The sequence below is a fragment of the Miniopterus schreibersii genome (genome assembly GCF_964146895.1).
Source record: "Miniopterus schreibersii genome assembly, chromosome: 19".
NCBI classification, from domain to species: Eukaryota; Metazoa; Chordata; class Mammalia; order Chiroptera; family Miniopteridae; genus Miniopterus; species Miniopterus schreibersii.
In genome coordinates this window covers 33,517,215-33,543,804 of record NC_138119.1, presented here as the reverse complement: position 1 = coordinate 33,543,804, position 26,590 = coordinate 33,517,215, and the positions used below count along the sequence as shown (strand labels likewise).

General features: G+C 52.9%; 2 protein-coding genes across 2 annotated transcripts in view; one reads left to right on the top strand and one right to left on the bottom strand.

The window, feature by feature from the left end:
- The window catches only part of KCNJ10 (potassium inwardly rectifying channel subfamily J member 10), a 31,424-nt gene extending 21,522 nt beyond the window's left edge, over positions 1-9,902 (bottom strand). Inside the window, exon 1 of the mRNA XM_081120967.1 lies at positions 9,681-9,902. The gene's annotated coding sequence lies outside the window, so the exon portion shown is untranslated. The remainder of the gene's footprint in view (positions 1-9,680) is intronic.
- Positions 9,903-19,427: 9,525 nt separating this feature from the next.
- On the top strand, positions 19,428-24,949 carry KCNJ9 (potassium inwardly rectifying channel subfamily J member 9). The gene is made up of 2 exons (XM_081121594.1): positions 19,428-20,280; positions 22,798-24,949. Exons 1-2 carry the CDS (start codon positions 19,431-19,433, stop codon positions 23,139-23,141), a joined length of 1,194 nt encoding a protein of 397 aa, XP_080977720.1. The 5' UTR covers positions 19,428-19,430; the 3' UTR covers positions 23,142-24,949.
- Positions 24,950-26,590: the final 1,641 nt, after the last annotated feature.

Genomic DNA, 26,590 nt, shown 5'->3' with positions numbered 1-26,590 from the left:
GAACTGAGCCACCTTCCCTGATAGGGGTTCTCTCAACTTCCTTTCCTTCTCAGGGCCCCTGGTTCATGTATGGAGTACAACCTCTGACCCTCACACAGAGAATTTTAAGGGGGTCGCCCTGGTAGGACTCCCCCCTCCCGGTCTACTTATTCCTTACCCAGTTTCCTTGTTTTAAGAGAAGGGTGGGTAGGGGTAGTGTGAAGACACCGACTGGGTGCAGAACTAGATTCGGAGGTGACTGTCCCTGCCCTCCCGCTTTCAGGAGCTAGCTGCCTGAGTGCAGCTGGAGGGGCGCAAGTTATATTTAAGATGTGCCTCTTTCTCCAACAGGGGACATTGGAAGAGGCATTTGGGGGCAGAAGAACCACATCAGGGTACAGGGTGGGGGAGGTGTGTTCTGAATGAGGTGACTTAAGCAAAGTCCTGCAGCCACAGAGAGACCACTCTCAGTGAGGAGTGGGGCGAAGGAAGAGAAAGGCCCTGCAGGGGTGTGTGCCATTCCGATGCCAGGGAAACACCGTGGAGGCCAGTGTTCGAAAATATTAGCTGATAAGCAAACCAGTATCAGCTTAGCTCTCCAGCTGATGGAGTTCCTGCAGCTGTGACCCCATCCACCACCAAGGTCCCAGCACAGCACTGTGCACGCAGCCCTCAAATCCTTGGGGTTGTGGTGGGCCCTCCATCTAACTCCCTTTTTAGGGCGCCTGCTCCAAGCTTCCACAAGATGCCCCAGATCCTATACAGACATAGGATCCTGGCAGCGAGGGTCAGAGCCAGGCATCGTGAAGGACTTGTAATCAATAGAGAACTCGGACTCCGAAACCCTAACAAGAAGGCAGTGGGGCTTTTCTCTCTAGCCACCCAGCGTCAGGAGAAGAGTGGGGCTGGGGGAGGGTAAGGAGTGAAAAGATCTAGGCTCACCCTGCCTAGAGGCAGTGGAAGGGTCAAGGTGACCTTTTGAAGTTCTTTCTAGACCCAGAATCCTATTTAAGGTTCCTGTACCTGTTTGCCCTACCCACCACCCCACTATGCGCCCACTCCTCCCCAAGCAAGGTGGGTAGATGATAGCTCTGTGAAAATTCCACACGGGGTCATCTGAGTGAAGCCAAGAAGCAGACGATGACCCTCAGAAATCACAAAGAAACACCTAGAGGCAAGAAACTCCCATTCTCATTCCAGGCTCGTCACCCGGATGGTGATAACTGTCCGTTTACCTCATAGGGCACAGGACCAATGCAAGGATGGTCCCCGGGGCCTGTGCCGCAGCAGGCCGGGGCTCAGTCCTGCAGAGCTCCTCCAGCATGCTTGGCTCAGCCTGAGGGGTGGGGGAACGGGGGCCCTGGCCCACCCAGCTCCTCCGTGGTTGGATGGGGGGCACCCTGCTCAGAGTTCAGCAGAGGCCGTGTCTGTGGTTAACGTATAAGCAGGTGGATATGGTGCAGCGGGACATTCCCCGCCCCAGGGCCACATTCTTGAGGTCACAACAAGTGCAAACTTGTTATAACCTGTGTTGGAGCAGCAGGGGGCAGGGAGGGCAGGGAGGGGGGGCGGGAATGGTGCTGAGCTGGCTGAGGCTGGTGGAGGGGGGACAAGGGGAAAGGAGGGGTGGGTGGAGGGTGGGTGTGCAGGGGCATCTGCGAGTGGATGGTGGCGGGCGTGCGGGTCTGTGGGCCTGGGGCAGCTGCTGTGTCTGGGCACATCCGCTCGCCGTGCCAAGTGTGGGGCCGCATAGATGAGTGTGTGCCTGTGTGCCTCTGCATATATGAGCCCTGCGGCGGGTGGAGGGGGAGAGGTGGCAGCCAGGCCCAGCTGGGCAATCGAACCGAGGTGTGGGCAGGCTATGTCCCTTCTCTCTGCTGGCCGCGCAGAACCTGCATTCCAACTCCATCCACAAGTTGCCCTTGCCCTGCCAGCTGGGGCCTCTCCCCTCCAAGTGCCCATTTCCCCAGCCTGGGGGTGGGGACTTCCTGCCCTTCCCCCCCACCCCAGCCCTGGGCTTACTCCCCCAGGCTCTCTGGGCCCTCCGGACACTGGGGTGTGTGGGGGTGGCAGTGGGGGGAGGCTCTGAAAGCAGGTGACTGTTCGGGGGAACTTGGGGACAGAGCCCCCATTGTGCCCGCCCCTGAGCCGCCTCAATGGAGCTCTCTGGCACAAAGGGGCTTTGACAATGGGCAGGACATTAGTATGCAGAGCCAGCCCCTCGGCCCTCTCCCTGTCCCAGAGCCCAGAGGCGGGAGGTAGGGGGCTGCTGGCCTTGCCAGTGGAGGCAGGGGGTGGGGCAGGGCTGAGGCTGAATTGATCCTGGTCCATAGGGGTTGGGTGGGGGGCACTACCCAGGAGACGGGGCACGGAGACTAGACCGGAGTCCCCCAAAATGCCACTCGCCAGAAAGGAATTTCCAAGTGGAAAAAGCTCCAGAGACTGGTAGGGATGGCTCTAGAAAGAAGCAGTGGGCAGTCTAAGGCCACCCACTTTTTGCCTCAGTTTTACCCTTTATTCAAGGGAATTGTGTGGGCGGGAGAAGAAAAACGGAGCAACTGACAGCAAGATCTCAAACTGAAGCCCACCCCATCTCAGAATTGTCAGGCTGGGGGCTTTGGGTGGGAGCTGAACCTCCAGAATGCAGAGTGTGTGGACTCAGGGGGGTCTGGGCTTCTAGGGAAGGTGGCCCCTACAGCCAGCTTAAGGGAATTTGGCTGAAGGTCTCAAGAGCCAGGACTAGTTCTTCCTCAGTGTATGTCTGGCTGTGTCCCCATCTACCACAAGCCCTTCCCGGTGCTGTGGGGAGAGGCTGCTCTTCTCCTGCCCCAGGCCCTCCCCAACCCCCACTGTCACCTCCGCACACCGGTGCCTTCCCCAAGGTGCAGTGCCCTGCACTATGGCACCTCAGCACAGAGGGCAAGGTCAGGAGAGCCTGGGGAAGAGTGGGGCCTGCAGCTGTGGGACCGCTGAGGGCAGACAGTGCTCTGGGAAGGGGCTGCAGGCACCACATGAGAAGTAGTGTTGCCAGCACAGACTTTCTCTGCCACTGGGGCCAGTAAGTCCCAGAACAGAGGCCTGGAGCCACTTTACAGAAATATCCCCACAAGGTAAGACAGAAAGATCTCCTGGGCTTAAGCATGTCTTCTGGCTGTCTCTTTAGGTTGCTGTGATGTCAGGAAGTCCTCCCTGCTATCTGCCCTCAAGGCTTCCTGATTTACTCCCAGGGGCCCTGACTGGCTCACCAGATTTGCTTGGAGAAAGGTAAGGTCTGCTTCCTTCCCCGTCTCAGGACCTTGGGTTTTTTTCCCCCCACTGGAAAAGTCTGGTGGGGAGAGCATAGGGCTAGGAGTTAGAACTCCTGGGCTCAGGGCCCAACAACCCTGTTAACTTTCCCTGGGACCTGGCTCAAGTACTTTCACTCCCTGGGCCAAGAAGCCCCATCTATAATGCAGAATGAATCACCTCTGTAGCTCCCTGCTTTCTGGGCCGATGGGCAGTGGACTTAGGAGTAAAGCTCTGGAGTTTAATAAGATTTCACATTATTCAGCACTATACTAAGCCCTTTTCTAGTATTATGTTATTTAGTCTCAGCAACTCTAAAAAGTAGGCACTTTTGCCTGGCCGGGCGTAGCTCAGCGGTTGAGCATCAACCTAGGATCCAGAAGATCACGGTTAGATTCCCGGTCAGGGCACATGCCCGGGTTGCGGGCTTGATCCCCAGCCGGGGGTGTGCAGGAAGCAGCCGATCCATGACGACTCCCTCATCATTGATGTTTCTATCTCTCTCTCTCTCTCTCCCCCTTCCTCTCTCTGAAATCAATAAAGATTTTTTTTTTAAGTAGGACTTTTTTAAAGCCCTATTTTATAGATGAGGAAACTGAAGCACAGAGGTGTTAATGATTTGCCCAAGGCCACACAGCTAGTGAGTGGTAAAATTGAGATTCGAGCTCAGGTAGGTAGTTGTCTCTGGAACCCACATGATTAGCCATGGCCCCATAATTCACCCCTAGTGAAAACATTCAAAAGGCCCTGGGCAGCTGGGGGAGATCGCCAGGAAATCCAGATTGGCCGAGAGTTTTTCGAAACTTCCTCTACACTAGTAGTTCCCAAAGCCTGGGAGCCCTGGGAGGTTCCTGAGACCCTTTGAAAGGCTCTGAGGTCAAACCTATTGTCTTGATAACGCTAATACGCTGTTCTGTTCGCTTTTTTCCCTTATTCTCTCATGAGTGTTCAGAGTTTTCCAGAAGCTACGTGACATGTGATGTTGCAACATGTTGAATGAAGATGCAGACACGAGACAGCGACTGTCTTCTATGAAGCCAGACATTAAAAAGAGTCGTGAAAATGTGAGACAATTCCACTCTTCTTACTAAACTTTGTTTTTTAAATATAGCTATTTTTCATTAAAAATGGCATTTATGTTGGCATGCAATGGTTTTGCTGTTGTTTTTAGGCGAACTAATAACTACTTAAGTCTCCTCAGTTCTTATTTCTAACATATCAATAGCTCTAACCCACATAAGCAAAAGCTCTTTGGTATCTTTGATAGTTTTTAATGATGTGAAAGGGTCCTCAGATCAAAAGTGTGACATACTAGGCTCAGACATACTGGCCTTCTCTTCTTCACAGTTGCCTTTGTCTTTTTTTTTTTCTTTTCATCAGAGGGTCAAGCAGGGAGGTTTAGGTGTAGGGAGGAGGTATGTGTTGAGGTCTCATGGTTGGGACTAGCATTGGGGTAGAGATGAGGGACAGTCCCAGGAGTAATGTAAGACTAAGCTGTCAGGCCTACATCCCACTTCCCCACGTGTCTCCCAGCTTACAAGCCCCTGCCCAGAGGATGCTCGAGACAATGAGCTGTCCAGACTGGACCCTGACCTTTGCCTTTGTCCCCCTTTGTATGCCTGCTGCCAGGCCCAGCATCAGGCAGAGCAGACCTCCCTGGTGAGGAGAGAGAGGCTCTGTGGGGCCTGAATAACCCCACATGGACTTTTGTGTTTGGGCCAGCAGTGCTGAAAGGGCTGGAAATTGAGGGTTCTAGGGTCTGCTGATTATAATCTTAAGGTGATGCTGTCTCCACAGGATGGGGTGGTTGGTAAGAGATTTCCCTTGAGGTTCCCTTGAAAGTTGGATGATGGGGTCTTATATATACCTTACTCCAGAACATTCACAGCCTCTAAAGCCAGGGCTCCCACCACCCTCCCACCAAATCAGCAACCAGAAAGGTTTCCTAGTTAGAGCCAAGCTAGTCGGCAGGCACTCTGGGCCTGAGAGTCTGAGGCAGAAAGAGAGGCCTTCATTTCAGGGAGTCTGCAGTCTGACACAGAGGCCTAACCCTAGAGGAGCCCCTGTGTAATGAGGGAGACAGGATGTCCCCTCCAACATCACCACTGCATTGGGCATCCTGGGCAAAGTTACAGGGACAAGGGACAAGCAGGATGCTGAGAGAAGGGGGTGCAAGATGACAGAGCCAATAGAGAAACAAAGGAATGGAGATTGGTGGGAGGGGTAAGACTCAGAATGGCCTGTGTGAAGGCCCAAAGTGGAAGAAAGAGTGTGGCTCAGAATTGCCATTGAATATATTCCCCTGGAACAAGGTCTGAATGGAGAATCCCAAAAAATGGGAGTGCTGGAGGGGACTGGGGGGGAAAGGCTTACTAAAGTACCTTGAAGACTATGGTTGAGAGTTTTCATCTGAAAACCAACAGGGATATCGAGGTAGGAAAGGAGCAAGAGAAAACTGATGCTTCGTGGTGACGATTTCAGTGACAACTCTATGGCAGAGAGGGAATCAAGGAGAGAGACAGGCTGAAGTGAGGGGGGTCATCATGTGGGCATCCAGGCTGATGAGATGGACAGGCTGACAGAAGAAGAGAGTGCACACACCTGAGAGAAGGTGCCGGGGAGGGGGGAGCAACAAGCAGGGTCATGGGGGGACAGGGGTGAGAGGTGGGATAGAGAGGAGCTGAAAGAGTGGTTGCTCAGGGTGGGGAAAGAGACTGTCTGGGGGAAGAAGCTGAGCAGCTTGGTTATTAAATTGAAGTTGAAGATAGGACATCTGTTTAGTGACAGCTTTGGGAGGAAGGGGCTATGGTTGTGGGGACCCAGGCCCTGGCACTGGTCAGCCTGTTGGAATAAAGACAGGGACCTCATCTTAAACTACATGATAATTCTCCCACCTTCTCAAACTCTGGAAGGGTGGAGAGATGGAGACCTAGGACCTCAGAAAAGCCACAGTGAAGGACTGGGGCAAGGCCCAGGAGCCAGGAAAAATGACAGAGTAGGAGTCAGAGCACTTTCTGCAGGCTAAGCACCAGTCCAAGCCCTTTACAAATATTGACTCTTTCCATCCACAACTATTATTAGCCCCATTGTAAGGATGAGGAGACTTGTGTAGCTAAGTGGTGAAACCAGGATTTAAACCTGGGCTGTGCTCTTAACCACTACGCCCACTGCCTCTCAGGCAAAGCCAGAACAGAGAGGAGCCAGGGAGCAGCGCTGCGTCCCGGGAGGCCCTCCAGAAGAGGCCGCTTGGTAGCTGCCCAATAAACCCCTGTGCTTGTGTGGGCTTCACAGCGCCCCTCAGAAGTCTTCACCATGGGCTGTTTTGTTTTGGGATTTTTATTTACTTATTTTTGGGTTTTGGTTTTGGTCCAGAAGGTGGTCTCCCTTTCTTTCCCAATCTTTATTTTAAATTTCTTTCCTTTTATGAGATGCATTTCCTGAACTCTAGCTTAAGTCCTTCCAGCTGCAGCCTCACTCTTTTCCCAGGTCTTCTGCCATTGGAAGGGGAGCTGAGGGCCATTACACACCCTTTCTACGTTAGACCTTTTTAGAGGCCCGAAGTGTTAATGCAGGTCTCTCAAGATCCTGCTTCTCTAACCTTCTGCAAACCACACAGTTCAGTTCTGACTTCTCTCCCACATTCCAGAGCCAGCCCCTCCCTCCTCCCCACCACCTCAAATCCAGCTCCAAGCTAGCAGACACCCACGGGGGAGTTTTTTTCCCACAATCCCTTTCTCTTTGCCCTTTCAAGGTTCTGATGGGGGAGGGGATGAAGAGGGGCCACCTAGATGCACTGTCTCCATGAAGAATGGTGGCAACACATATATTAAACTGGGGTGAAAATTAACATTGAGCTCAGCCTGTGGTAGAGCGAGGTGATCTGGTAAGCTAAAAAGCTCTGATTCCCAGGAGCTGCCCCAGCCAACCACCTTTCGTTGGGTGCTAAAACACTTGGATTCCAATCCTTCCCTTCTCTCCAATCTCTGCTGTTTCATCTCAATGGTGTGCCTCGTATGATCCCTTCTCTCTACCCCCTTCCAGGGCCTCACCACTGTCCTGGACAGCTTGGCCTCAGACTGGACAGTAACACTGACCAGTCAGGCAAGAGAAGAATCTAGGCCAGGGAGGGGAGGGAGAGTGGAGGTTTTTTCTTCCGTCCTAAATAACTCTTGGCAAGAAAGTTGAGGTGCTCCATTGCCCAATGTCTCTTTTCCTCCCCACCAATGCCAGGGGCTCTTTTACTAGGACCCAGAAGGCCTTTTTCCTCTGAGGAAGTGGGTGTTCCTGCACGTCTCACCCACCAGAGCCCTAAACCCCTTATCCCACCACCCCCAGGATGACCCCAGAGGACATCTGAGACCACTCAGATCCCACTGTCCCAGCCTCTCTGGTCCCTAGGGACAGCAAGGGAAAAAGGCCTCTGGGTCTTCTGCCAGGCTCTTCCCTTGTAGCCCAATCCAACCAAGCTAGAGCTATAAATGAGCTCATGCACAGAGGGGAACGGGTGCCATTCAATGGGGCACAGGGAGGAGATGGGGGATGCCAGAGGGCAGACAACAAATCCTCCCACACAAACATATGTGTCAAGAGACTGGATGTGGGGGCGATGTTGGGGAGGTAAAGTTTTTCCTTAAGGTAGGGGGCAGCAGTGGGATTCTGCATCAGAACCACAGAAGGAATGGAACCATAACCCTGCCTCCCCCCTCCACTCAGTAGAGTCATTGCCATTTGATATCCACTGAGACAAGTTGGCTGCTCAGGCTCCGGGTGGGGGCTGGGGGATGGCTCAGAAAACAGCAGCTCCTTTCAGGACCCAGGTTGGCAAGGGCTTTGGGAGGCTGGACTGGCCCAGATCACCCCCCAACACCCCCTCTCTCCCTCCCTCGCCACCACCACCAAAGGACTGGGGAGGGGGGTGGAGTTGGCACTGCCTAGGCCATGCCTATTGCCTCCGAAGACCAGCCCTGGCGCTTCTCCCTGGGGTGGCGCCTTCCTTCCCTCTCCTTCCTCATTTCCTCCTCCATGAAAAACCAGTTATGAGCCAGGACACCTGCTTCCTTCTACACTTGGTCCCCATACCCAGCCTATACCCGTAGGAAGTAAAAAGCCCTACCCCTCAGCACAGGATGGTGCCCCCATCATTCCGGGGACATGTTCAGAAATCCTTGGAGATTAGAACAAGGGTTTGGGGGTGAAACCAGATGGAACCCAGTGGTGGCTGCTGGCCCCTCCTCAGTCTGGTCTAGGCACCCACTCCAGGACCTTCCTCAGCACCCCTAAGCAAGTGGCACTCCTCACAGAAAGGCACCAAATCTCTCATCATCTCCCTCCCATCCAGAACTGCCTAAAAGCCATCCTGGTGGGGGGGGCGGGGAATCAAACCCCACAACTAAGGCAGACCAGCCAAAAATCTTTAGCCACGATTTGTATTGACAAGCAACATAATCAGGCTTTAAGCCTTGGTTTTCTTTGGGTCCAAATTTGTACTGGCTCCTTCAGCAACCCCAGTTCCCCATCTTCCTCACTCTGCCTGAGGCGCTTCATTAATGAATGAAATCTCAAGATAAGAGAGCCCCTCCTTCTACTTTTGTCCAGTTTTGTCCTTCTACCCACCCCAGGGGTCAGCTCTCCTCCCCCAAATCAGGAAGTTCCCTCATTTCTTTCCTAACACAGGTGCCCTTGGTTAGTGCCTGACGGGGAGAAGGGATGGCATGGGAAGGGCATCTCCACCTGAAGGTGAACGTTAGAGCCCAGTCTGCCCTTTTCCCTCCAGCTGGAGTAGCCCGGCTGCTTTCCTCCTGGGGATCTCCTGTGAAACAGCTGGGGGACAGGAGCACTAATGAGGAGGCTGTGTCCTGAAGTGAATGACAAGTCAGGATGGAGGGAAGAGCCTGGTGGGCAGGGGTCCCAGGCACACCAGGTTACTGAGGATCCCTAATCTAAGCTCTATGTGTTTTTCTTCCCACTTGTGAACTAGTGATAAGTGGGTGTCGCTAGGTGAGTGTCACTGTGTGGGGAGGGGGCAGGGGCTGGGCATGGGAGTGGGAGTAACCTGATGATCCTGGGAAGAGGGGGCACTGTCTGGAGTGCCAGGGTGGAGGTGCATGGCTACCTGTGGTGGTCACTGCATTTGTTGCAGGAGCTGTGATGTAACTGCAGGTCTGCCCAGTGGGAAGGGGCATCAGGAAAGCCCCTGCCTTAGCCTAAAGGGCTGAGGTGACCAACTTGGCTTACCCTCTAGGAGCCCCTCCCAGGAGGGTCCCTGAGCAAAGGGAGAGGCTGAGAACAGGGCCATGCGGCTGAACCAGCCAGGGTAGGGACCCAGGGGCTTGCCCCTCCCCATGTTTATGGAGAGTGAGGTGGACAGGACCCCGGCCGGGGCGGCCGCTCTCCCCTCATCAGAGCCAGGGGCTTACCTTGGGTCCGTGTTGAGTGGCCCTTCAGATAGACAGCAGGACTGACAGACTGACGGGGCGGGCAGGAGTGAGGACGGAGCTGTGCGACGGGCAGGGCCGGGACTCTTAAACCGGAGCTGGGATCAGATAAGGGCTGGTTCGGGGGCCGGGGCCGGGGTCGGGCCGGCTGGGGGCAGAGCTGGGCCGGGCCGGGCCGCCCCCTCCCTCCGCAGCTCCCGAGCCAAACTTTGTGTGAATGGAGGGCCCGGAGTGGGACCGGGCGGGCGGGGCGGGGTAGGGGCTCGGGGCCGGCCAATGGGAGCGTGGAGCGCCGGCCCGCGCTGCGGGGATTGGCGGCGCTCGGGCAGGGGGCGGGGCGAAGGGAGCGAGGGAGCGGAGCCCAGACGGAGGGAGACGCAGGGCAGAGCGCAACACCCAAAGACAGAGAACCAGACAGGCTCGGGAAAGGGAGACGGAGGCGATCCGCGAAGTGATAGAAGCGGCGCTGGCAAGGTGACAGGGAAGGGAGAAGGAAGGAGGCGGCCGTGGCGGCGCGGGGAACGGAGCGGGAGCCCGCGGGGCGGCCCGGCCGAGTTAGCGAGGTGGAGATGAATCAGGGCGGCCCAGTGGGGCGCACGGGGGCTTCGCAGAGGGGACTCCCGGGTGACACCTTTCAGCAGAATTTCCTTGCCGTTCACCGTTCCCCAAGTACCGGGTGAGGCCCTGGATGCGAGATGCGCGGGACACCACGCCCGCCTGCAGCAGCTGGGTCCGGAGGAGACAGAGGGCGCCGGGGGCGGCAGAAAGGCGAGGCCACTCCACTTAGGGGTCCCAGCCGCTGTGGGAGGGCCCGCTGACAGCGAAGGATGCGAAGACTCAGGTACTGGGAGACGACGGGAAGGGCATTTACGGCAGAGGAACTGCATTCACAAGACCCTGGGGGACGTGGGAATGCAAATCTGCTCGGGGTCATGCAACTGGTCCACTGGACTGGAGGACAGTGCGGTGGTTCTCAGCCTTTTCGTCATCAACTACTTCTTTTATCACCTGAGTTCATGGGTTTTTAAAAATCTATTTTTATTGAATTTATTGGGGTAACGTTGGTTAATAAAATTATACAGGTTTCAAGGGTACGATTCTATGATACATCATCTGTATATTGTACTGTGTGTTCACCACCCAAAGTCAAGTTTCCTTCCATCACCATTTATCCCCCCTTTGCCTTCTCATACCCACCCCCACCCCCACGCCTCTGGTAATCGCCATACTGATGTCTGTGTCTATGAGTTTTATTAATTTCTTTCACCTTTTTCACCCAGCCCCCCTGAATTCATGTTTTGAGAGGTTTTTATTTACAATCTCCCACACCTTGGCATTTATTAAGGAAGAAAATAATTATTTCCCCATTTTCGTTCAGCACAGATATTTAACTACTGTTCAGTAAACAGTATTACCATGTTGAGTTGATACACATCTTGAAAAAAAAAAAGAAAACAAAGAAAAACACATTTTAGCTCAGTGCAGCCTCAAAAAGCTATACGATGGGTAAATGTTCATTTTAAATAGCGCCTAAGGCGGGGAGGGGGTACTGGGCTACAGGTCAGGCACCATAAGCAGAGTGTGTTGGGGGAAGAACTGGAGTAAATATAGAGCGGTGCCAGTTCATGGTCAGCTCGGAGCTCCTGAAGGCAATGGAGGGCACTTGCAGGTTCCTGGGGGTGGGGGTGGGCAGCAAAGCCATGGCAGGATCATGGAAAATCAGTCAGGAGGTGAGCTAGATGGAATCGAGGGGAAACAAGGCGGCAATCCTAGATTCTTCACTTCACTTTCCTTATCAAATCAATGCATCTACTTTCTGAATCATCTAAGTCCTGCTCCCTTCTCTCTAGCTCATCAGCATGGCTGTGGTCCAGGACACCATCACCTCTCACCAAGATTACTACCAGGATCTGGAAGATCACTAGCAGCCCAGGACCCTGACCCCCTTCACCCTTCTCTCCAGTCTCAAAGGAAGAGGCAACCTGTATTCACCATGTCAGTCCCTGTGCCTTTGTATCAAAACCCCAAATGCCCCTTGCTTACTGGGCACAGTCCAAACTCCTTAGCTCAACACTTAGGGTGCTCTTCTGGGAGGGGAGGGAAGAAAGGACCAAAGGGCAGGAGCAGGAAGAGATTGCTTGTGGTGAAGGAGAATTCTCTGGAGAAGTTCACTTCAAATGGTCTTTACTTTTCCTGTAGAGCAGAAATGCCATGTACTAAAACTCAGGGTGGGGATGGGACTGAGCAATTAGAAAGAGTTTAGATGCTCTAGAACAGCAAGGGTGTGAGACTGTGAAAAAGTACACAGAGAGCTTGAATGGCACAGTAGTTTTCTAATTTAAAAAGAGTGATTTAATTTGGGTTTTTGTTCTTAAATTATCTTTTATAACATATATACATAAACTATCATGTATATTCCTTAGTGCATATCAAATGTCAGTTCTTAATTTTTAGGTCTTTCTACAAGAGAGAAGTCCTAGAATAGTCACTAGGATCTCTATAGAGAATGAATGATAAAGGGTTTAGGAAATTAGTATTTGTGAGTGTTTACTGTACAAGATAGATATATTACTTGAGATCGGAAAACTGAAGGTCAGAGAGGGTAAGTGGCTTGTCTATGGTAACACAGCTAGAAGGTGTCAGATTTGGAACTTGAATCCATGTGTGTTTGACTCAGTAATATTAGAGTGAATCTGCATGGTTTAAACATAATCTTCATTGCAAACATGAGTACATGTTGGCATGAAAAATTTGCCAGGGCTGTGATGTCCAGTGTCCACCATACAAATGGGCAGTTAAGGGAACCATCTTTCTTTGAGAACCTCTCTTCTCTTCTCTCAGTTTAGCAAATTGTGTCTTTCCTGTTCTGATCACTCCTATCAGGCTCACTCCTTCCAACTTTAGCATCATCTCCTCTTTCACCTTATGTGTAAGGGAGCAGGGTTTTCTCAGATCCCAGGGCTGAGGGATTTGTCTGGAAGGAGACTCCCCAAGCGGGCATCAGGATGAGGGCTTCTGCTGGGAAAAGCAGGTGTGGACGGAAGGGATGATGGAAGCTTTGGATCAGGAGGTATGACGAGGCTCAGAAGAGGCAACACTTCACAGTCGGAGGAGTTGGCTGGAAAGAGTAGAGACACGGATAACGCTCCCTGCAGAATTCCAAGTGACATTTTAGTGTTCAGGCCCCACAAGGCTGAGCAATTCCCATGAGTAGGGGGCACCTCGTAGCTGGATGATTCAGACCACAGAGGAAAACTCCAAGAGTGGCTGAGCTACATCCCCACAGTCACTAAAAATCATGATTTTGGTATACCACCTCCTTTCAGTAAATGTGATCTATACAAACTCCCATTTATAAGATATAAATTAGGGCACACTTAATCACATTACTGAAGGATTCTTTCCAGGATTTCTTGAACTAGGTGGTTCCTCTAGTACCTTTTCAATTGAGTCCAATAGATAAAATTTCATTAACACCCAATGCACCAAGGTAGGAGGAAGGCAACAGGAAATAAATGAAGGACAAGGACCTGGAAGGCCTGAGTCTGAGTCCTGTCTGTTCTCTTAGAGCCCATCCCTTACCTATAAAGTGCTTGCAATCCATCCTTTACCTGTAAAGTGAGGACTAATTCTGCACCACCTCCAATGCCATGTGCCCCAACCCGGCTTCAAACCCTCAACCCAGGCATGTGCCCTGACCGGGATTTAAACCGGCAACCTTTCTGTGCACAGGACGACACTCAACGAACTGAACCACTACGGCTGGGGGCCAATGCCATGACTCTTAAATTTTGATCTACCTCCACTCAATCCTACATAGTAAGACAGGTTTGTGTATGAAAAGTCTTCTCATCTTCTAGCTCTGCGGAAAACAGCCCAAAGGCCAGCAAGCGCTCAGCCTCAGGAGCCCAGCAGGGCTCCATCTGTCCTGGAGTTGTCCTGTGCTTCTTCCATTTCACTCTACTCTCCAGCCACATTCAGTGCTTCAATCATATCCTCCGCCTGCTCAGAGTTTTCTAGGGTCCCATCTCTTTTGAATCTATAGAAATTGTTCTAATCTACCCTACCGGCCTCCCTGTGCCATTAAACTCATGTCCTCAGCCATCTCCTGTTTTCCCCTTCATGCTTCCTCCCCCACCTCCGAGCTTTTACCCAAGAAGTCTCATGATCTTGCTCAAGGAAACCTTCCCAGATTTGTTGATCCCAGGGCTGCCACGTACAGTTGAACAGTTTGTGGGCTGCACAAAGGCATTCACTGAGGGGGCAAGTTGAGAAACTGAACTGCATTCTGCTTGCCAGTTCTTGTACTGTGGTTCAGAGACGTGTCTACGGGAGGGATTCCCCTTATTATTACCCAAAAGTACCACCTGCTCTCCAAGCTGCATGTCATACACAAGGAACACACCTGCCAAGAGGGGTTTGTACCAAGGTTCTTCATAGACCAGCAATGTGGCCCCAGCTGTGCCCCTCCTGTCCTCAGTATTCTCCAGTTCCAAACCCCATTTCCCATCATCACAACTGTATTGACATATTTTACTGATTCCTTGTAAAGTTGCTTTCTTTTCTCTCATACTAAGCTGAGATCTTGCCCATTTTTCTGTATCCTGGTACCTAAGAAAACTTTTTTCCCTCTCACTCTGTTCAAGCTCAGATAAACAGTAATTGAGGTTAGATACCAGGTAATGTCCAGGACCTACAGGATCAGTAAACCAGAGGAGGGAGTAGTAGCCTCCTTCCTTGGCAGCGAGGCTAGACTCAGGGCAGCCCAGACTGAGGCAGGGGGCTGGCCGATCCTCCTTCTGAAAGGCCCTGCCAGCCCTGTGATGTCCCCCTCCAGGAAATGGGGCCAGTTCTATGCAAATTCGTTCTTGCCCAGGAGTTTGGTTTCTTCTCTCCGAACTCCTGGCACAGTGGAACCAACATGAGCGGCCGCTTGGCAGGACAGAGAGGAGCAGGCTAGCAGTCCCAAGGCTCAGGTGACAGGGCCAGGCCCAGGAGACGGGGATGTTGACTGGGGCTTTAACAGCCCTCCTGATGCCAATCTCAGCTGAAAACTCGATATTTCCACTTGGAACAAGAAACACCAGCAGAGGGCCGGGGAGAGGAGGGCCGTGTACCAGGAGCGCCCCCTGCAGGTCTCACTGGGTAGCACTGGAAGAGAGGAAGGCGGCACAGGCCCGGTGGAGATGTCAGGAGATGCCTGGGATGGTGGGATCAGGGCCAGGAGGAGCAGGAGGAGGTAGCGAGCATTTACTGAGTCTGCAATGTGCCAGGCACTGCCTCACGTAATTCTCATGACAATCCCAGGAGGTGGATAATATGGTTATTTTCATTTCTCAGGTGAAGAAACCGTTGAGAGGTTAAGTAACTTGCTCAAAGTCACCCAGTTGGAAGTGCACAGAGCTAGGATTTGAACCCAGGCCACTGCCTACAAAGATTATATTATTTAGTTATTTGGTACCATCTTTCCCATCTTGCCAGTTCATTCCAGGAACTTTTAACCCTCTGATGTCCATTTACCTCTCTTCCTGCTCTTCCAGATCGTATCTTCTTGTTCTAACTTTAAGAAATCTGGAGAACAGATCGATAATAATACTGAAAATAACAATATCTGGTGCTTGTATACCACTCTCTGCTTTTAATTATTTCCCTGGAGAAAATGAACATTGAATATTTCTATTTCTCCGATTTTTCCCCTTATTTTTATCAATGTTCCTACAGCTATCTCTATACAGTTCTGATCAATTTATAAGAATATTTTATGCTTTTTTAATGTAACCGTGTGCCTACATGCACATTTATATATATGAACATGGTAACCAATTCTATTGATATGCCACAGATATTACATTATTGAGGCAGTGTAACTTTGTGAAAATAGTGTGGGGGGGTGACACAGGTGTGCGAGTTTGACTGCTATCTCTGCCATATCCAAACTCTGTGACATTTGGTAAATCACTCAACCTTTCTCAGTTTTAGTTTTCTCCTCTATAAATAAAGAAAATAATACCTATCTCATTGGGTATCTCACAGGGTTTTTAAATGAGGCATGTGTCTACTTCATAGCTGATGCTCAACAGATGATTAGCAGCAATGTTAGGATTAGGTGTTTAGGTGTTTATCCCCCCCCCCCCCTTTGGACCATGAGCTGTTCTGGGCAGAGACATATTCATTTCTGTAACCACCCCCACCTAACACATTGCTTAACACTTGGACTCCATAAACGTCTGTTGAATGAATAGTTAGTAAGCCCGAACCTAGCCTTTCTCTCTGTTGGACATGTGGATTGTTTCCAGACTTTTCCCTATTAACAAAATTAACTTCAAAGACCTATTTATATGTTGCCTCATTTGATCTACACACCTGTGAAGTAGGTGGAGAGGAGCTATTTGCACATGTCCACACCCTGTGATAGATGGAACAACTGTGGCTAAAGGAAGGGAAGTGACTCCCATGGGTTACATCACAAATTAGTAATATAGAACCCCTTACCCTGCCTCCCTTCCTTGGGTAGATTTCTTTTCCCTCGAGCCATCTTTTTCTGGATCAGGGTGGCCTCTCCAAAAATGGAGACTGTGATGTTGGGCCTGACCTGAGAGCATCACCTGCACCCAGAGGCTCCTCTTGGAAGTGATGAGGGGCCAGCTCCTACATGGCCCTTTGAATCCCCAGGAAACAAAACGCCTTATTCCCAAACACGCCAGGGCCTGTATTTTCCCAGAGCAGGGAGCTTCCCAGGAAAGAGCGAGCGTGCCAGCTTTTTTTTCTTTCTTTTTCTTTCCTGAGGTGGTGAGAAGGCAAGCTATGAGTTGTCCAAGAGGAGGGACTTTGGCTAAAAATAAGGATGGCGTGTGGATCAGCCTCTAGTGGTACCCAGGACTACGCAGGGGAGGGGGATGCTCTAGAGCTGTCGCCAGGCTGGTTGCTGTGGAAACAGGAGAGGAGCAGGGGAACCTGGGAAGTGCGGATGACACAGATAGCAAGTCCTAGTCCGAGCTGCCGCTACATTTAGGAGCAACAGCGGTGTCTGGTGTCTACTTCGGCTCTCACCCTCCAAGGGGACCAGGGTGTGGGGGCGGTGGCAGGGGCCTAGAAGCTTCCCCCCAGGGGTCTTTGCTGCCGGCTGCTCTCCTCTCCACACACCGTGAGTTGAGTTGTGGGGGGAGGGGGGGATTGGGCCCCTATTTCCACGGCAAGTGGGGGAGTAGGGATTTGGGAAGAGCTGATTCCTGAGGGAGTTTTCACCAGATGTCCTTCCAAAAAATAAGCCTCCTTGCTGGCGAGCACTTCCTAGGGGAAGAAAGGGAGATCAGGAAAATGTGGAAAGGGGTCAGAGAGAGCACAAAAAATAGAAAGGAGTAGGCTGGAGGGGCAAGACTCTGGAGGGAAGGTGCTGAAATCAAGTCTTTGATCCTGGGGTAGAGGTAATAACAATCCCACACCTTTCCTTCCCCACTGAAAAGAATGCAGCCCCCACTCAGGAAGACAGGAAAGGAAAGGGGACACCATCAAAGTTAGGCTCACCTAGGTCCCTGGGCAATGGAGAACGGAAGAGTTTTGGGGGCGATCAGACCCTGGGATTCCTTCCCCGCCCCTGGGCAGAGAGGTCTGTCCCAGCAGGCCAACTGGGGGTCAGACTACCCAATATCCTGAGAAAACATCTGTAAGTCCACCTGAAGCTAGGATAAGTGGGACTCAGGTACTTTTCTGCATGACCTGAGGACCCTGAGCTGTTTAGAGCTTAGAGATCACTTCTTGAGGACATCCTGGGCTGCGGGGACTGAACAGGAAGCCCACTGTTGGGGGAAGGGAACACCGTAATCTGCCATTGCTTTGGGGCTCCTAGACCCTGTGTCCCCTGACTCCTCCTGGAAAATAAATTTGGGGAGTGCCCCTAAGCTCTAAGATATCTTGTGTTGGTTTCTCCTCCAGTCTCAATACACACACACACACACACACACACACACACACACACACACGGCCTCCAAAGGTCTAGCTGCAGAGTACCTCAGTCCAGAACTTAAATTCTGAAGCGCTGGGTTTGGGATTACATATTTACATATCCAGATTGTCTCTCCTCAGGACCTGGTCAAACATACAGGCCATCTGTGATCCTCATGTCACACTCCTCTCCTCCAAACCCCAGTCCAGACAACTCAGGTTTCCTTGAAGTCTGGGAAAGGATGATTTCCGGGAAGAAAGATAGGTTAAGTAGTCTCAAATCCTTATTCTAAACCTTCCCTGGTGTGGTCCACATCTCCTAGGGGCCCCTGGGTGCCTGGGGGAGGTCCCTGGATCTCTCTCTCGGGGCAGGCTGCAACTCAGAGAGCTCCCTCCAGAGCAAGAATCTGAGGCAAAATCAGGTGGGCTTCTCTTGGAATGTGAGCTTTGGGGCATGTGGGGGTGGAGGGGTGTTAGCATGGTCAGTGGGAGGTAGGATGTTGTGGGGAAAGAGCTGGAGGGAAGGGGGAGGTAAATGTGGGTGCTTAGTGCTTCACTGGACCTAGTTAATTACATCTCACAAAGAACAGGAGAGCAGAGGGATACAAGCCTAACTCCTGATGAACTTTGCTCTTCCTTTACCCCGGGCATCTGTGTTGGTGGCATGTCCTCTAATCCTCTGGGCCATTTTCAGGCTGTCTCCACTGTGGAAAGAACCCAAGAAAAATGGGGTTATTCTACAGCAGCAATGAGCATGGTTAGTGCTCAGGGCGGGGGTTTCCAGTAGGAATTTCCTAGTGTGGGGACTTGCTCACTGGAGATTTTTCTCCCACTCTCCACCACTTCCATTTCTCCTTTGTAAGCTTGCTGGGAGGAGTAAGATGTGGGTGGGGAGAGAGTAAGTGAGGGCCAGGGGGGAAGGAGCTGGGAGAGACTTTCTGTGTGTCAGTCTCGAGGGGAACTTCAGAAGAGCCTGGTTATGGTTAGAATGAACTGTGAACAGAGATGAGGGGACTGACCTGGCAATAGCTAGGGAGGGGCTGCAGTGGAGCAGCGATTTTCAATCCATAATGCACGGCACACTGGTGCGCTGCAAGCATTTTTTAAAACACGCAAGCTATGACTATTTCGCTACAGGCACTGCCCTCTCTTCCCTTTGATTGTCAAATAAAAAAATGACAACAGCCAACATGACAATAGCCGTCCGGTGTCAATGAATCAAAATTATACCTTTTTTTTTTTTTTTTGGTCAGGTTGGCAAAAATATATACCTTCTGGCGTGTTGTAGCATTTTAGTAATTAGCTGGTGTGTGCCATGAGATGAAAAAGGTTGAAGATCGCTGCTGGTGAGCACGGAGGTTAACTGCCCGCCTCCAAGGAGCCCAGTCCAATGCTTGCAGGAAACTGCCCCGGCCTGGGCCTTTTGCCCTGGGATGCCCGTGCAGTGCCGCACACCTCGAGAGAGGCGGGAGGGCCAAGGTCTCCGGTACCGCCTTCCCCTGAAAGCAACCATCACACTCGGATGGTGCTGTCCCGGCCGATCCTCACGCTTCTGGGAGCCGGGGGAGCAGCGCGTTTTGCCCGTGTCGCTCCCATTCCACTGACGTGGAGACTGAGGCCAAGGGGCGCGAAGGGCCTCGCTCGGGCTCCCCAGCGCCCGGCGCGGGCCCGGCTGCCTCTGCCTCTCGCGCGGGTCGGTGAACGGGCTCCGTCTTCTCCGTCCCGCAGGAGCCGCGCCGCCGCCCAGGGGAGGCGCCCCGCGGCCGCGCGGACCCCGGCGCCGCCGCCGCCATGGCGCAGGAGGGCGCGGCCCCGGGCGCGGGCCCCGAGCAGCCGCCGCGGCGCCGCGGCCGCCAGCGCTACGTGGAGAAGGACGGCCGGTGCAACGTGCAGCAGGGCAACGTGCGCGAGACCTACCGCTACCTGACCGACCTGTTCACCACGCTCGTGGACCTGCAGTGGCGCCTCAGCCTGCTCTTCTTCGTGCTCGCCTACGCGCTCACCTGGCTCTTCTTCGGCGCCATCTGGTGGCTCATCGCCTACGGCCGCGGCGACCTGGAGCACCTGGAGGACGCGGCCTGGACGCCCTGCGTCAACAACCTCAACGGCTTCGTGGCCGCCTTCCTCTTCTCCATCGAGACGGAGACCACCATCGGCTACGGGCACCGCGTCATCACCGACCAGTGCCCCGAGGGCATCGTGCTGCTGCTGCTGCAGGCCATCCTGGGCTCCATGGTGAACGCCTTCATGGTGGGCTGCATGTTCGTCAAGATCTCGCAGCCCAACAAGCGCGCGGCCACGCTCGTCTTCTCCTCGCACGCCGTGGTGTCGCTGCGCGACGGCCGCCTCTGCCTCATGTTCCGCGTGGGCGACCTGCGCTCCTCGCACATCGTGGAGGCCTCCATCCGCGCCAAGCTCATCCGCTCGCGCCAGACGCTGGAGGGGGAGTTCATCCCGCTGCACCAGACCGACCTCAGCGTGGGCTTCGACACGGGCGACGACCGCCTCTTCCTCGTGTCGCCGCTGGTCATCAGCCACGAGATCGACGCCGCCAGCCCCTTCTGGGAGGCGTCGCGCCGCGCCCTCGAGAGGGACGACTTCGAGATTGTGGTCATCCTGGAGGGCATGGTGGAAGCCACGGGTGCGGCCCGCGGGGGGGGGGGCGCGGGGGCGGGGGGGGGCGCGGCGGGGGGCGGGGCGGGCGCGGGGGGGGCGCGGGGGCGGGGGCGGGGTGGGCGCGGCGGCCGGGCGCCCGGAGACGGTGCACCCGGAACCTGGCGGCGGTCGGAGAGCGAGGCTGCAGGGGGACCCCGGCTGGGGCGGGCGCCTGAGCAGAGTGACCCCGCAGAGAGGCCAGAGAAAGCTGGGGCCCTGGGCCGAGCGGTCGGAGCCTCCGGGAAAAGGGGACAGGACTAGTCACAGCTGCCGCTCACCCACCCAGCGCCCCGAGCACCTTAAACCTCCGGGTTCCCGGCCGTAAGGAGAGCCCACGACGGCAATTGCCTGTTACCGTGCTCGTTTTCTCAGAGAGGAGCTTGTCCCAGCCGAAGGTTGGGTAGGTTGTCCACAGCCATAAGCCAGGGGGCGGCCGCGCCTGCAGAGGCCGGGCAGCCTGGCTGCAGGGATCGGTGGTGCAGGTCGGACAGGGGGGTAGGTTCCCGGTGTTTGCCATTCAGAGAGGCCCAGGCCCCTGGAATCTGGTGGCGAGCGTTTTTCCATGGCCTGAGTTATTCCTAGGCTGCACTTTAAGGAGAGGTGGGTGCCTGGTCTCACCTCTGCCTCAGTTTCCCCACCCATCCAAAGCTGCTGAACTTCCACTGAGCAGGGAAATAGAGGCTCCTGGCACTTCTGGTTGCTTCCCAGGAGGAACCGGCAGTGCACCTGTGACGTCAGTGCTTCCCACCCAGGCTTCCACAGCCAAGGGCTGGGGAGCAGGTGGAAAAGCCCGGGTGGGGCAGCCAATGAGGTCCTTCGGGACTTGAGGTCTAGGAGTGGGGGGAGGGTTAGAAAACTGCAGGTGGGTAACCAAAGGCCCGGGCAGCTCCTGCCACTGTTGTCAGAGCTTTTGCACTCTGCTGGCTTCTCCCACAAGCCTCGCCCTCAAACCCCCTCCTGGCCCGACACGCCACCCTCTGCCTCACTGTTCCCATTTTCCCTCTTAACCGCCCCCAGGACTCTCCTAGCTCTTTCCCTCCCCCACTCACCCCACCCCTTTCTGTCTCTATCCCTCCAGCTTCATTTTGCCAGTACCTGAGGCAGCCCCTCCCTTACAGAGATGTTCCCTCTTCTCCCTTTGTACCCAGCCTTTCTCTTCATCTCAGCCCTCTGTCCCCAGCGTCCCTTGGCCCCTTCTTCTGCCTCACTGGATTCTTCCTATTCCAGCCTTCCTCAAAGGAACGAAGGACACCAGTGACCCTAAAATGCCTCAGTGTGGGGCTTGCCATGGTGAGAGCCAGTCTCTGGTTAGCTGACGTTTACCCTTCTTCTCCCCCTTGCTCTGAGGTGAACATGGGCTGAGGTGGATAGGAGAGACCCTGGGGTAGGAGGAGAACCTCTTGCCCTGGGGGGGTGCCACCTGAGAGGGAGAACAAGACACAGGTCCAGGGCAAGGAGGGTGGGGTGGAGAAGATAGGGATGGGTGTCTGGCTTTTTAAAAGCAACAAAACTGGAAAGGATGGTATTATTTTGGGTGTGAGAGTGAGAATCCAAAATGCTTTTGAAAAGCAAGTATAATGAGCCAAAATCCAACAAGGTGACATTTAAAAGGAGTAAATATAAAAGTCTACATTTAGGCTTTTAAAAAAAATCACTTATGTAAGCACAGCATGGAAGAGCCCTGGTGAGAAAGAACTGGGGGTTTTAGTTGGCCACAGGCTTAATGTCATGGCAATGTGTTACAGCCTCCAAAATGTTTATATAATGTAATCTTGGGCCCCATTAGCTACAGCAGGATGGCCAGAAGAGAGAGGTGGTAAGCCCTCTCTGTGCAAGGATCAGGCCCGATTGGAGTACTTATCACAAAATACTTAAAGGATCTTCCTTGGCCATTCTGATTTACAGCCAAGAAAATAAAATTTTGGAAAGCCAGGTCACATGAGGAATGCGGGAAGGTGACAGGGATGTTCAGCCTGAAAAAGAGAAGACATGATGGAACCTGAGACTCCTCTTTTCAGATACTTGAAGGGGTGTCATATGGCAGAGGAGTGAAACCAAAGGGTGAAAATCCAGGGAGGCAGATTTTAGCTCTGTATAAAGAACTGAGCTGTTAGAGTCATCCTGCAAAGGAGTGGGCACCTTGTGAGGTGGTGAGCTCTCAATTCTGGGAGGTAATCAAGTACAAGCCAGATGCCCACAAGTGAGAATGCTCCAGGGGAGCCCTGTATGGAGAGGGAAGTTGGACTAGATGATCCTCAAGATCAATTTTAAGGTTAAGCTTCTCTGATTGGTATCTTCAGCGGAGAGGCAGGGAGAGAGTGGGTTGGAGATGAAGAGTTGTACAAATGGCCAAGAGATGAGAGAACTGAGCAAGTACTGGAAGAAAGTGGGCTGGACCAAAAGGGGGTGGGGAGGGATATAAGGAAGGGTGCTGGGAATAGGGCTGAGGCGGGAGAGGGAAGCCTGGGGCTGGGATCCCCCTGACCCGTGCCCCTCCCCCCAGGAATGACATGCCAAGCTCGGAGCTCCTACCTGGTGGACGAGGTGCTGTGGGGCCACCGCTTCACATCGGTGCTGACCCTGGAGGATGGCTTCTACGAGGTGGACTATGCCAGCTTCCACCAAACTTTTGAGGTGCCCACACCCTCGTGCAGCGCCCGGGAGCTGGCTGAGGCAGCAGCCCGCCTTGACGCCCATCTCTACTGGTCTATACCCAGCCAGCTGGATGAAAAAGTCGAGGAAGAGGGGGCGAGGGAGGGGGCAGGGGAGGGGGCAGGGGAAGAGGCTGAGGCTGACAAGGGGCAGAATGGCTGCCTGCCACCACCAGAGAGTGAGTCTAAGGTATGACAGTTTCTCCCCTGTGGCAGGACCAGACGCAGGTACCTAGGGCGCTGGATATTGGAGGCAGAGAGGGAATCCGGTGAGGTCCCTGGAATGGGCTGAGGCTGGAGAGGCCCCTCAGAATCTCGAGTCCAGGATCCAATGTGCAAGGGAGGGGTCCTGATTTCAGGAGAATGGAGGGTGGGGGTGAGTGAACTTACCGGCCCGTCTATGTTTGACCTTCACATCTCTGTTCATGGGTGGATGGATGGACAGAAGGATGGAATTAGGTGGACTGGACGGGAAGATGGAAGCTGATAGACAGCTGGTGGATAAGTAAACGGACGGAAAGACAGGTGGTGCACTCAGGGCTGCTGCTAACCCCTAGAGCATCTTTGTACAAATTCTAAAAAGGCACCCTTTTCCTCCAGACTGACGCCACCCCAGACCAGGGAGAGTGGCTCGGGGCACAGAGTGTCGGCTGGATTTTAGTCCCCGCTCACCTCCTGAGCCAGCTTCCCCAGGTTTGACACACCCGGCTCACTGGACAGTAGCCCCCGCTGGCCCAGAGGAGAGAAAGCTGGGGGGAGGCGGGCAGAGGTGAGGAGGGTGTCCTCCCAGCTCCAGCCCCACCACTGCCGGGCTGGGCGGGCAGAGGAGACGCTGTAGGGGTGGCTCAGCAGGGTGCCAGTGACTGTCTATTGCTCAGGGAAACGGGAAGTAGGGAGCAGGGAGCGCTCAGAGCTGGGTTCCTGGGAAAGGAGCGCTGCTTTCTGACAGAGGAGTGGGATTTCATAAGTACCTCTGCAGATATAGGAGGGGAGAGAGGTTCTGAGGAGGAAGAGGGCCAGGGAGAGACTGAGAGGTAGGTTCACTAGATTTGGGACACAGGGGCCTTTGGGAAAGCAGAATTAGTCTTGGGGCACAGTGAGAGGGAGTCATTCATATCGTTCATTGGGTGACATTGGGTATAGAGCACTGAACCAGGCACATAGGGGGTGGACAGAGACCCATTTCCTATCTCGTAATATAGTGCTCATGGGAAACACAGAGAAGTATGCCCATAGCAACTGTTTCAAAGTGAGAACCTGAGCAGTCTCTCTGAGCAGGGGTAGAAGGGTTTGGTAATCAGAAAGCTGGGGATTGAGCGTGGCACAGGGAATGAGCCAAGCCATCAGCTGGAACACTTGAGTGAGCATCAGAGTCACCTGGAGGGCTTGTGGAAACAGACTGCGGCCCCCTTCCCAGAGCTTCTGACCCAAAAGGTCTGAGGTGGAGACCAAACATGTGCACTTCTAACAGGTTCCCAGGTCATGCTGACACTGCTGGAATGGGGACCCTTGTTTGAGAACGACTGCTCTAAGAGAAGACCTGGAGAGGGGGCACCCAAGCTGAGAAGCTGAGGAATCGTGGGGTGGAGACTGAAACATAAAGGGTGGAGTCGTGTGTAGGGAAAGGGTACCAGGGCTGATGAGTTTAACTCTGGGCCCGGGAACTCACGCATCAGTGGAAATAGGGCAGTGACAACTAGAGAGAGTGTTTGGGGAAGATAAGTAGGCAATTCAGATAGGAGGAGGCAGTCAGGAGGCCTTGAGGAGATTTCTGGGGAGATGGTGGGAGCTACAGCAGACAGTGGCAAAGGAGGGAATCCCCTGTAGGTTCTTACTTTCACAGTAGTATCTTTGATGCAGGCATTTTTGCTGCAGGCATTTTTGCTGCGAACATTTTCACCACATAACTGATTGGCTATAAGGCAATTTTGTCATTAAAAAGAAGGCGATTAAAGGGCATAGAGGGGATAAAAGGTGATGGAAAAAATAAAAGACTTTATTGTGAAAAACAAGGTATTCGAATACATTTAAAAAGTGTGCCGACTCATGACAGTACTGCACAAATCACCGATTTTTTGTGTGTGGTTGTCTTAGTTCTATGGGAAATATGGATTCAACTCTGCACCTTCAAAGAAGGACTTTGGCCTCTCTTTCTCCCCACAATGTAGTCTTTCAAAATAAGAAACTAACTCTTGGGGCAAATCATCGTCATCTGGAAGAAATGCTTACTATTTTAAGACCAGCACCCTGTCTACTCATCACTGTATAGACAATTATGGAAACTAGCTAAGATTTATATATAATATAAAAATGGAAATATTGCAAGAACTTGATGAATGGAGAAATGAAACCAGAATGACAACTAGCTTAAATACATTAAGTCTGCTGAAAGTGATTGATTTGTATATGGAGAAATGAAACCAAACCAAAAAACACCCCCTCCCCCCAAAAAACTGTCAAACAGCTATTTTATCCCTCTCACAGCAAAATTGCCTTATGGCCTGTTAGTTATGCATTGAAAATGCTTCGGGCAAAAGTGCTTGCAGCAAAGACGCTACAACAAACACACCAGATACACCCTTGTAGGACTTCGGAGGCAGGATTAAATGTGGGAAAGAATGTGAGAGAAGCGAGGCATCCAACATCTGGCTGTGTCTGTGGCCTGTGGTCTGCCCAGCTGGGACAGGAGCCCCTACAGATGCTATTCCCACTCCACGGCCACCCCCTTGCCCCATCATCCCAGCCACCAAGGGTACCCTCCAGGAGGGGCAAGGGGGGAGCAACAGCAAGTTGAGAAGTAGTTACTGGGGACCTGAGGCTGGCCTCCTGAGAGAAAAGTGTGTGCCCAAGCAAGCATGCTCTCTGACACTGGCTACACCCCACTCGTGTCCTTGAATAAAAGTCTATGGGAAAACACTCCAATCTGCTCCATTCCAGGCTGGGAAGCTGAGGTCCTATGGGACCTGTGCCTCCTAGAAGCAGAAATGTGGGTCCCAGAGAAGTCCATGCCAGTTTGGGTCTACTCAGAGAGGACGTCTTTGCCTTAGGTCACAGGGCCACCTGAGTGACCATCAGAGATGAGATCCCGGAACCCTAGAGTCACCTGAAGAACAAATGTTGGGATGCAGGATGGAGAGTCATTTTGGTTTAACTCAGTGAAAAAGCTGGAGTCTGTACAGGAGGGAGTGGGCTGTCTGTATCCACACACACACTCACACAGTAGTTAATCCATTGCAAGTGAACGGGCAGAGAAACTGAGGCTGGATGGAAGTCACTGAGGCCCCACCACACCTTTCCTCACCACTCAGGGCACCACTGGGTACAGTGCAAAGTCAGGAGACCTAAGTAATAGTCCCAACACTGTCACTAATTAGCTCTATAATTCTGGGTAAGTCACATGACTTCTCTGGGCCTCAGTTTCCCCATCCATAAAAACACTTAGCAAACTAGTAATGCTCAATAAATGTTTAAATAACTGAATTGAAAGAGGTAGACTGGAAAAAAATTATATACCTATATAACAATTAAAAAGAAGACAGAGGTAGGCTGGGTGCCTCTTAAGGTGGTGCAGTAAGAATTCTAAGATTAAACCCTTAGATGAGGGTGAGGCAAGGCCTAGGGGGCGGGGTGCTTGCAGGCTGTGAG

Bases quoted from the DNA above. Each gene is read 5' to 3' on its own strand.
- KCNJ9 (XM_081121594.1), top strand. From the start codon at position 19,431: ATGGCGCAGGAGGGCGCGGCCCCGGGCGCGGGCCCCGAGCAGCCGCCG. The intron at 20,281-22,797 runs GTGCGGCCCGCG...CCCTCCCCCCAG, and splicing joins GGGCATGGTGGAAGCCACGG to GAATGACATGCCAAGCTCGG.